We start from the raw sequence: 11162 nt of genomic DNA on the forward strand, positions 1-11162 counted from the left end.
TAATGATCACATAGAAATCTTTGATAGTATGTAAATGATTTATAAGAGGTTTAACTAAAATAATTACTTGTTTCACTCGATATTATACAAAATCAAAATCTACTCTTATATTACCGTAATATGTTTGTATAAGTATATAAATGTTATTGGAGGATGTCACGAATACGTTGATATGTATACGTAAATAATTTTTTTATATGAAAAACTTTAACGGTGTGAACTAATTTCATATTATAAATTTATATATGTGTTATTTGGATATTTTAAGTATCAAATTATACATTTATAATAACTTTGCCAATCTAAAATCTGTTTCGTCGTGGAAAATTCCGACGACATTCCGACGAAAGTCAAAAACCCGTCGGATTTCCGTCGAAATATTTCGATGGAATTCCGACGAACTTCACATGCCTATCGAAACCCCAAAATTATATTATTCTGTCGGAACTTTGTCGGATATTTCCGACGACCTGACTTTCGTCGGTATTTCGTCGGAATTTTCCGACGAAATACCGACGAAATACCGACGACCATGAAATTATATGTTTCGTCGGTATCTCGTCGGAATGTCGTCAAAGAAAACCGACGAAAATATTGTCCGTCGGAATGTCCGTCAGAATGTTGTGTGTTTTCTTGTAGTGGTACCGTACAATGCATGATTTTATTGATAGATGAGTTGGTTCACGTGCGCGCAAACGAGCACCAGCGTCAAGCTGCCTAAGGTCTTGACCACCTCCTCTTAATCGGGGAAGTTTGAACTAGCTGGAGAGTCATGATTTCTTCTCGAAAGCTATTATCAACGTTCAGCGATTGAATGAAGTTCATTAGTGCGAAGAATGAAACACAAAACAAGAAAAGAAGCCCGCCAGAACTAGTTAACAATACATCCGGGGTCACAACCAGACCTACCAGCCTATTTGATATCTTAAATTCTCTGATATCCGGATCCATCCCATGCCTATTTACCGCTACCAAGGCATTTTACGGAAATCAAAATTGCCTTAATACACATTACATAAGATAAGACACTCCCTCTCCGGCCCTCCCCCGCCACCTGACTTCATATTTTCTTTTTCCTTTTCTTACTTCTCTTTTATTATTTTGTTAAAAATAATATTATTTTCTCCAATTTTCTTTGTTTTGTCATTTTTAACTTTGATTTGCTGCCATTTCATTTTATACGTTAATTACGTTATGATTTCAACAATCCAAATCTCATAATTCGACGAGTGCCTTTTTATTTTTATCCTTATCCATAACAAATTTCAAATTTTATTATATAATCAAATGGTCTCACCATTAATGTTCTCTCAGCCGATATAATCAGAATCGGCACCGTAAGATGTGTCGTCTATTTTTAACTTCGTTGTAGTCGTGTTCGACAGAAATCTTCTTATGACTCCATTACATAATAAATTGTGTGTTCATTTAGTTTATAAGTTCTATGAATAAATCTCAATCACTTATCTTTCCATTTTGGTTTTTCCGATTCTTTGATTAGGGATTTTGAATTTGGGTCTTAAATTGAAGTCTGATCAATAATCCATAAGTCACATAATTTTTATATAGCTCATGAACTACATGTACTTCTCTTGTCTTTTGTAGGACCAGACCCTACTGTATGTTATGAAGTTAACATATATAATACTATATAATGAATACTTAAAATGTTGTACACAATTCTGTCTTTTTCATAAAAAAAGTAGGGTCTATGTGTTATGTATTACAATTTCCATTCAAATATAACCACTGATTTTCTAATGATTCCATGAATCATCTATGCATATGTATATTTTGAATATGGATATCCTTTATATAATGAAGCACAAGTCACCTTACCAATCAGATTATGACACATGAAAAATAGTTTTTTAAAAAAAAATATTCAAGAAAAATCTATCCCAATATTTCAGCGACATTTTTTTTTGTTGAAAAAACTTTATTTTATTATTCTCATAATATTTTATCCACGTTGTTTTAGGTTAACTGACAATGATCTCAAACAGTTTTATTTCTTATATTAATTTTTTCATCTACAAATTTGCTTTCTGTTTTTTCCTTTAATTTTTGAGATTTTATCTATCTTCTCCATTATTAAATGAGCAAAACAACGGATCCTTTCATCTCTCCTAGATTTCAGTTTGATCTCGACCAGTGCCTTCATATCTACTTTCTTTTTGCGCCAAATCTAAAATTTTATCTCTCCTAAAGTTCATCATCAACAAGTTCTTAGATTGATACGGTGGATTGTGGCGGTCGAATTTAAAATCAACTTGGGAAGAGATTGATATTGGTAAGGTGATTTTGGAGAGATTCAGAGTGCTTTAAAAAAATTTGTTGCAGGGTATGCATACTTTGCGTGCAGGTATTAATGGTAGTGGTGTGTAATGAGTTCATATGAGTTTTTTTTGGCAAAAGCAGAGTAAAAAATATTAAATAATCATTTGTATTGTTCAGTTTTAAAATTAATTCAGTTTGCTGTAGACAAGTATGAGAAAGAAGTAATTTAGATTTATTTAGACCTCTGCAACAAATATTGGATCTGTAAAGAGTCCAGTCAAATGTTAACAGAATAAAATATTGAACTTTGCAGGGTTGATAGCATGCCTCTTGTGGAGTATAGTGGCAGTAACGGTAGCTTGGATCAAAGGAGGAGGGTACTGTTTTACCCGAATGATCAGACTCAATTTGTTATTTCTACGTATATCATCTACTTAATTCTTAACTGGAAAATGTATCAACGGTGGCTTGAGGTAAAATCTTGAATTCTCCACACAACATTTGACACAAACCCGTCTCTCTGCAAAGTCTAGGCCGACAATTTTTATGTTTGTTTGAATTACTTTGTAAAGAATAATAAAGTACATGGAGACCTCTAGCCAAAACTGTATGGTTTAAAATAAACTAAATTTGTAAATTTTAATCTTAAAAATTCAACAAACTATCGAAAGAACTAACTTGGGTTTTTTTTAATTGTGCGTTTTTCTAAAAATCTTTTATATATTAGATCACAAGTCAACTAACCTATCAAATTTCAACACATGTCATACTTTTACAAAAATAAAATTAAAAATAATTGAAAAAACTATGTCATTCGATTTCTAATGTTTGAAAAAATGTCCATATGCGTTTACCATTATCCTACTTATATTTCATGTTTAAATAAAAAATATTTTATGTGTTTTTCTTTTGTTTTTGTTGTTTGTGTAGTTTAACAGTGTAGATGATATTCCTTAAAAAATCACCAAATTTTGGAAGAAAAAAAATTAGCATGTGCGTAATGGATAATATTAGAACACAAATCACAATTTATGACACATAATTTATGCTTTTCAAAAAACAATGAAAGCTAATTAGTTATCGACATGATAAAATTTAAGCAAATCACAAAATTTTAAAAGTTAAATAAACTTTCTATAAATTAAAAGAACTCCACAATTGAAAGTGTAGGTAAATCTTATTTTTTTCAAATTTCTAATTTCATGGCACAATTTCAGACTGTTTCTTTTATATAATTTTTGGTTAACTAATTTTCTTCTATATTTTTTTTCTGTATTTACTTTCTCTTTCTCTCACTCTTTTATTTTAAACTTTCCCATCTCTTCATCATTTTTTTCTGGCTGTTTAATGCAGCAACAAAAATCCATATAACTTTTACTTTTATTTCAAATTCCTTTTTTCTTCTTCTAAAATTAAAACTATCTTATTCTTTGTATGATCCAGCTTTAAGTTGTTTTATGGATTAGGAATACGAAGGGACAACAAGGTTGGACAAATAGATTTAAGAAATCAGACCATGCATACTAAAGTAATTATTTACCACTTTTCTTTCAGTCATTTCATTGTTATTGAGTTTTTTGTTTATCATAGATTTATATAAGGCAAAAGAGAGACAACTCCAGTTCAAAAAAAAAAAAAAAAAAAAAGACAGCTCATTTTGCAGTCAAAGAACGTGAAGATGACACATTGGTGTAGCTGTTGGGACGAGATTGAGGTAATATTGTAAATATAAGTATTTTAGTTTATTACAAATTGTTATGATTTATATATTATACATATTTTATGGCTTTATTATGCATATGATTAGGCCTGAGACATTTATCCGAGATCCGGATTCGATTCGAGATTCGATCCGGATCCGATCCGAAAATCCGGATATCCGGAGGGACCGAATCCGGATCCGGATAATAAAATGTTGGATCCGTCAAAGTCGGATTAGGATCCGGATATTTTGATTTTCTAGTCCGGATATCCGGATCCGTAAGTTTTATTAATAACTATTTCAATAATAGTAATATCTATATATAAGTATTAATTTTTTTAATATATTTCATTTTTATAATAGTATATATAAATTTTATGTAAATTTTGTAATATTATACATAGAAATAATTAAAAATATTATATATATTTTTGTTTTTAAATTATTGTTAATATTTATATATTAATATTATTTTTTATTTATTTTAAGGCAAAATCCGGATATTACAATTTTTAGAAGGATATCCGACACCCGGATATCCGAGAACCCCGGATCTGGATAAGGATAATAAAATTATGAATCCGCCGGATAAAGATCCGGATCCAGATACCTTAAAATTGTCCGGATACCCGATCCGTCCCAGGCCTACATATGATGCACATTAACACTTCGGTACTCTTAACACCCAAGAATAGTAGAGACAACATTTGTACTGTTAGTATACTTTAAACCCAAAGTGTAATATTAATATGTGTTCAAATTATATGTTAAATTTATAAAAATAAAGAATTTTTCCCGTACGTAGTATGGGACCGAAAACTAGTTCTAATAATAGTTTATGAAACATTTTCATCCACGTGGATAATATTCGATGGTCATGTTTCCGTGGACACATAAATAGATTCAAATTCATGTATTGATTTCTATGTTAGATTCACTTTAGCCATGGTGTCTTACTCTATTATATATAGGTGATTACGAATGTATATTACAACAAAAATGCATATTTAAAAAAGAATTGAAGTTACTAGGACATGAATAACATAAACCTTTGGAATCTTGACCAATTTGTTTTTGCTCATATGGATAACTTTCAAATCTTGAACATCTTATAATGTCCATATGGACATTAAAACATGGTCCATGCATTTTTAAAGTTATCCATGTGTACAAGAGTAAAATTGCAACATCCTGATTTCTATTGTAAATGGTAAGGCTTAAGAGAATATCTGAATTTGATGTTGGAGTTTTAGAATATACTCCACACCATGGTAACATAAACTGAGACGCCAAAACAATTATTTTGGCACAGGATCATTCTATTGCACCCAGACTTGCCTCGGGGACACTCGAAGAGACTATGATTACTGGCCTCGTGCTCTGAACCGGCTAGAGCTCTTTTTGAAACCTTCCACAAGAAGATCCATAGAGATACATGAAGCTTGAAACAATCCAATGCACATCGCATATACTGGCGTCAACATGCCAACTAACTTTAAGACCATTTCCTTTCCCTCTTCGAAACACATACTTATCCTATGGATCGAAAAATAACCCAAACATAAAATCACATTGGTTAATCTACTCAAGAGGGTATATTCAATTCAATATTTGGGAGAATTTGAAGCACATATAACTCCCCAATATGGTAAAGAAAGATTGAACCGTACGATTGACAAAATTACAAACAAACGAGGTGAAGTTATATGCAGACTATATTGTGCTTTGACCATCAATTTAACTCGTGTTCCTCATTGCCACACACTTCCTCTAACATTTCCATAAACCCTTTCTTCTTATTCCCCCTCATCGTTGTTGTTGTCGTCGTCTTGGAGCTGAAACGGTTTTCATGCATTGATGCTTCTTCGAACCTTGTCCACAGCTCTTTCTTTAGAGTACTCTCACCAGCTCTTGTTCTGTTTTTCGTCATTACACTCTCTGCTTCGTTCATCAATGGTGTACTCTCAACCACCATTGACCTGCTTGCCTCTAAGCAAAATGACAAAGATCATAAAGACCACATGAAATTACCAGAAAATCAAAATTCTCGAAAGTTTCTTTTTATAGTACCTTTTGTGTGTGCTGCTGCTTCTGGTTTAACGTTTGTAAAAGCAAATGAGGATACCGTTCTTGAGACACCGGTTTCATCAGTTGGTTTCTTTTCATTCACAGGCAGCTCCAGTAAAACAGATGTTTTAGGAGGCGAAAACCACCAAACCGGCGAGGCTTCAAGATCGGTTTTTCTAGCTATTGGAGCATGTTTTAACCCCATAAGCTCTGGATACTTGGAATAGAGGTCGTCTGTTTCATCAATGCCAGACGACTCAGAGCTCTGTGAACCATTAAAAGTGCTAGCTCCCAATTCGGAGCAGGTGGACTTACAAGCCTCTTGCTTTCCCCGTTGAGGAACCGGTTTAAACAGTGTACGAGTTTTCGGAGGGGACATCTTCAAGCAAGGGGTCATCAGAAGCTCAGACTGAATTTTCACTGAAGGCAATGGCTCAGACTCTACCAAACTTTCAGACAAATCCATGAGAGGGACTAAAGAGTTACCACCAAGTCCTGCAGTCTTCATCGACTCAACTCCTAGACCACAGTCACTTGTCTCTTTAGAAGCTTGAAGCGGTTGAGTTGCAGCAGAATTTGGAAAGACCCTTTTGGATTTGAGCTTGGATTTAAGGAATTCAGATTTTCGCAAGGGGAGTGGTGTCAACATAAAGAGCTGTCTACCCTTGTCGGGGTTATGATCACCACCACGCCATGCCACGAGAGGAGAAGGGGAGACTAAGGGCTCAAATCCAGTAGGCTCAGGACTCTCAACATCATACAATTCTTCTTTGCTTGCGCTGCTCATCAAAGACTGTTCTTCCTGTACCTTGGAAAGCAATTGAGAACTGGATATGGCTGCTTGCAACCGAGGAAACCATGGCTGTAATTGTAATGAAAACAGATTACAAAACACTAGAAGGAAGGAAGGAAGTAAGGAAGGAAGGAAACAAAGCAAACACAATGAGTCAAGGGAATGTAACCTTTAGTGAGGAATGCATATCTGACAAGACAGATCTGAAGGATTCAACTTCTTGTTTGCTCAAAGTTTTGAGCTTTGTGGCTTTGACAACGAGCTCATCAATCTGAGATTCCAAAACATTCGTTAGTCTATAAGACTCTCACTATTCAGACCAATACAAAAGAGACAAGCAAGGACCTGGTGAAGAAGAGATGAGATATCCGAATGTACAAGGTAGAGTAGATCCCGTTCACAATCTTCTTCTTCTTCTTCTTCTTCTTCTTCTTTAACTGCGAAAACAACCAATCAATCACTCAGAGAACGACTCTATGTCTAAGATTCGAAGAAGCGAGAAGATACCTGTTTCTCTAACAAGAGTATCTCTTCTGGTCATGTAACGCTCCATTTCTCTAAAAAAGTAGATTGTGCTTATGAAATGAGCTTCGATTTAGCAATAATCTTGGATCTGGACAAAAACAAACCAATTGGTACGCGATTCCCTTCCTAATTGATGGAGAATGCTTACGGAAGTAAGACGAAGAAGAGGAAATGATAGAGAAAGCACTTTGCTGAGAGAGAAACGGAGTGTTAGATCGCGCCGTCGTTAGGGTTTCTAGAAGGCGGGATTTTGAATTTTCGAATTTGGGCAGCCCATTAACTCTGTATACCCCCTCTCTCTCTTAAAAAATTATCTTTTCTCCCTTTATTAAAATATCATTTAATATTTATTTTTTTTTAAATAGAAAACATGGGTCCAGAGTGTGTAAAGACTTCAATACCCTTGACTAATTAGAATATTCACAAACTCAACCTCTAATTTACCTACCCACCAAAAAAAATCGGATCTAACCCGATTATCTTCCCCCCCCCCCAAATCCCGTCTTTGTTCTCTCTCGTAACGTAGAGAAAATTTTTTTTAGAGAGTAAATAGAAAAGGGAGAAACTTTTCACTGAATTCTTTGATTTTTACTCAGAGAAAGAAAGATCGATGAGAAGTCATGGTTTGGATTCCGTCCGTCGAGCTCTTGGATTAATATGTTTCTATTTTTTGTCCAAAATTCTGAAAAAATTTCTCATTTGTTTTTGATACATCTTGGGACTTGTGCTGCGAGAAATCTTATACTTCTTGTCTCGTAGAGAAAACAACGACAGAACATGAAGACGCCTTGTGGGTTCTAGAAACTCACCTGGTAGTGTGGATGTCAAGGATCAATGGGAACACTTGTCTGGATATAGAGGTATTATTGGTCATAAAAGGGTTATGGTATTCCTGGGGGGAAAAACAGCAGCTCTTCTGAGAAAACCAAATCAGAATGGGTGTGCACGAGTTTCACTACACCCTCTTACCTGAAGTCTGAAGACAAGGAATTCATATAACACTCTTTATCTCTTTGGTTTATGATCTGATTCATATGACTTTCTTAGGATGCTTGTTTTGTGTCAATAGTTGTGTGCTAATTACTCATCAATGCTATAAATTATATATTAGTTGTTAAGGGATGTTTTTACCGACAAAATAGAAGTTGAGGTTTGAAATCTCTTTTTGGCTTACCTTTTAACACTTGTGAATCTTATGTGCTTTGTTACTAGTTTTTGTACAGAGAACCTACGCGTGCTTGCAGTCGGAAAGTTTTATTATTTATGGCTTTGTTATTTTATTGTCAGGAGATGTATGGCATTTGCATAGTTGAATCAATGGTTAGGTGTTATGAGAATGTCGTGGCTTGTTTTTGAATATAGCTAGGATATAATCGATCAAAGATCTTGAAACAGGTGATCTTGTGTGGGTTTTAAAAAGTGAACGCTAAGGCATGAGGCGACCTCAGTTGGAGAGGTCATCGCCTTGCAGAGGTGAGGCGATGCGTTTTCAGGAAGGCGACGCTCCACCACGCTTCACACCGCCTTTGACGCCTCACGCCTCACGCCTCACACGCATTGGACGCCTCTGCATAAAAAAAGGGTAAGTTTCCATTAACCAAGACACAAGGCTTTTAAGGATCGACGCTATTTGTTATCAACCTCATAGATGTTATTTAAGTATTTTGGATGTTTAAAACTTGAGAATCCTTTTGAATGTTTAAAACTTGGTGTGTTGCAAAAGAAATATATTTAACACATGTAAAACTCTAAAATATATATAATATTAAAAAGGGGAAAATGTTTTTACAAAAGAATTCACATGTAAAACGTACAGCCGTCATATATAGATTTAATATGTAGATTTAGTGATATTCTACAAAAAAAAATCATCAAAAACGGATAAAAAATCAATACGAAAGATAAACATTTATCATCTTTTATAGATTTTAAAACCGTTTATGTTTCATAAAATTTGTTTTGTTTTATTCATGTTAAAATAATAATATAAAAAATACTCATGTAAAACGTGCAGCCGTTATATACATAAATTTAATATTCTAATTATACTTAGTAATTCTTGGTAATCTTCAAGGTAGTAGTAATACCACCTTACACATAGTAATACTTTGGTAAATTTTAAGTTTTATTAGTAAAACCATGTCCAAATGTAATATTTTGTAGTAAAACCAATGATTTTATACAGTGTATGTCATTAAGGAAAAATATTACATAAACAGTTTACCAGAAATAAGTATTTTTATAGATTCTCCTTACTATAGTCTAACGATTCACATAACAACCATGAAAGTTAAGGCATCATTTTGGGAAAATGGTAAATATTCCTAAAACTATAGAAAATAATCATCTAAATAGTTTTAATAGTCTTATTTACTATATACATTGTCTACTAATAGATAATATATGAGTTCTATATGTTAAATATACGTACTACTTGCAATATATATGGGTTTCAAATTACACATAATAAAACCAAGTAATCCTAGTAGTCAGAATTAACATAATAAACCCAGTAATCCTAGTATTCCGAATTACACACAGTAAATTCAGGAATCTTAGTAGTCGGATTACACACAATAAACCCAGTAATCCTAGTTGTCAGGTTATACACAATGAAAACATAATAAATAAAAGCTTGTCTTAATTATTCCTCTACATGCCATTGCGTATGATACATCCACACCAATCCTGTGTATAACCAAATCAATGTTACTGTCCTTTCTGAAAGTTTTCTAGGTAAAAGTTATCTAAATTTTCAGAACAACGATCTCAGGGAACAATTATATATTTGCATCATCACTTTTAGGGTAATTCAGTTTTCAGTTATTTCGGTTAGTTATTTTAGTCCGCTCAAAAAATTTATCAGAAATTATGAGACTTTGTTAAGAACTATCAGCAGATTCTCCACGCTAGTGTGGTTGGTCACGAGCTTGATGTGGAGAAGCAAAGATATGGGGTATGTTCTGATGAAGTATCCAAAGCTGTTAGGGTTTAAGCTCGAAGGGATAATGAGTACATCAATTGCTTATTTAGTACGCATTGGTGTGAGTCCTAGAGATATTGGTCCAGTTGTGACTCAATATCCTCATCTATTGAGAATGAGAGCTGGAACAATGATCAAACCTCTTGCAGATTACCTCATTTCCATCAGAATTGTGGCTAGGATTGGTAGAGAAACATGCTTATATCGCCGGGTACAGCCTCAAGGAGACTGTTAAACAAATTTAGATTGTTTGATTAGCTTTGGCGTCAAGGAATAGTTGCATACTTTATTTAATGATATTCCAGAATTTTTTTTTTTTCAAATTTTTTTTCTTCCAAAATAAAATTGCTAACTTTGGTTACCGGTAAAGGACAAGATGTCTACACAACACTACTTTTTCAGCGTGAAGCTCAAGATTGATCCTGAAGGATTTGCTCGTGTTGTTGAGTAGATGCCAGAAGTTGTAAGCCTTAAGCAGTTAAGCATAACGTGATAATGAAACCTTTAATGATATTCCAGAATTTTTTTTTTTTCAAATTTTTTTTCTTCCAAAATAAAATTGCTAACTTTGGTTACCGGTAAAGGACAAGATGTCTACACAACACTACTTTTTCAGCGTGAAGCTCAAGATTGATCCTGAAGGATTTTTTTTCGTCAAGGAATAGTTGCTAACTTTGGTTACCGGTAAAGGACAAGATGTCTACACAACACTACTTTTTCAGCGTGAAGCTCAAGATTGATCCTGAAGGATTTTTTTTCGTCAAGGAATAGTTGCTAACTTTGGTTACCGGTAAAGGACAAGATGTCTACAC

The 11162-nt window shown here is 33.8% G+C and overlaps 1 protein-coding gene across 4 annotated transcripts; it reads right to left on the bottom strand.

Moving 5' to 3' along the window:
- Positions 1 to 5094: 5094 nt before the first annotated feature.
- On the bottom strand, positions 5095 to 7705 carry LOC106314019. 4 transcript variants are annotated; one of them, XM_013751972.1, is made up of 6 exons: positions 7350 to 7642; positions 7188 to 7279; positions 7012 to 7113; positions 6470 to 6911; positions 6053 to 6433; positions 5095 to 5971 (listed from the first exon to the last, which is right to left on the bottom strand). In XM_013751972.1, the coding sequence occupies exons 1-6, from the start codon at positions 7393 to 7395 to the stop codon at positions 5715 to 5717; spliced, it is 1320 nt and encodes a 439-aa protein (XP_013607426.1). In that variant the 5' UTR covers positions 7396 to 7642; the 3' UTR covers positions 5095 to 5714. The 4 variants fall into 4 exon arrangements, with proteins under 4 accessions (XP_013607426.1, XP_013607424.1, XP_013607423.1 ...); XM_013751970.1 differs by having other exon boundaries at positions 5096 to 5971; positions 6053 to 6911; positions 7350 to 7399; positions 7472 to 7705; XM_013751969.1 differs by having other exon boundaries at positions 5096 to 5971; positions 6053 to 6911; positions 7350 to 7455; positions 7555 to 7642.
- Positions 7706 to 11162: the final 3457 nt, after the last annotated feature.

The sequence above is a fragment of the Brassica oleracea genome, chromosome C9, assembly GCF_000695525.1.
Source record: "Brassica oleracea var. oleracea cultivar TO1000 chromosome C9, BOL, whole genome shotgun sequence".
NCBI classification, from domain to species: domain Eukaryota; kingdom Viridiplantae; phylum Streptophyta; class Magnoliopsida; order Brassicales; family Brassicaceae; genus Brassica; species Brassica oleracea.

Coding starts and splice junctions, on each gene's coding strand:
- LOC106314019 (XM_013751970.1), bottom strand. CDS start 7,395: ATGGAGCGTTACATGACCAGAAGAGATACTCTTGTTAGAGAAACAG. Junction 7,114..7,187: donor TCTCATCTCTTCTTCACCAG/GTCCTTGCTTGT, acceptor TTGGAATCTCAG/ATTGATGAGCTCGTTGTCAA. Junction 5,972..6,052: donor AGCAGCAGCACACACAAAAG/GTACTATAAAAA, acceptor CATTTTGCTTAG/AGGCAAGCAGGTCAATGGTG.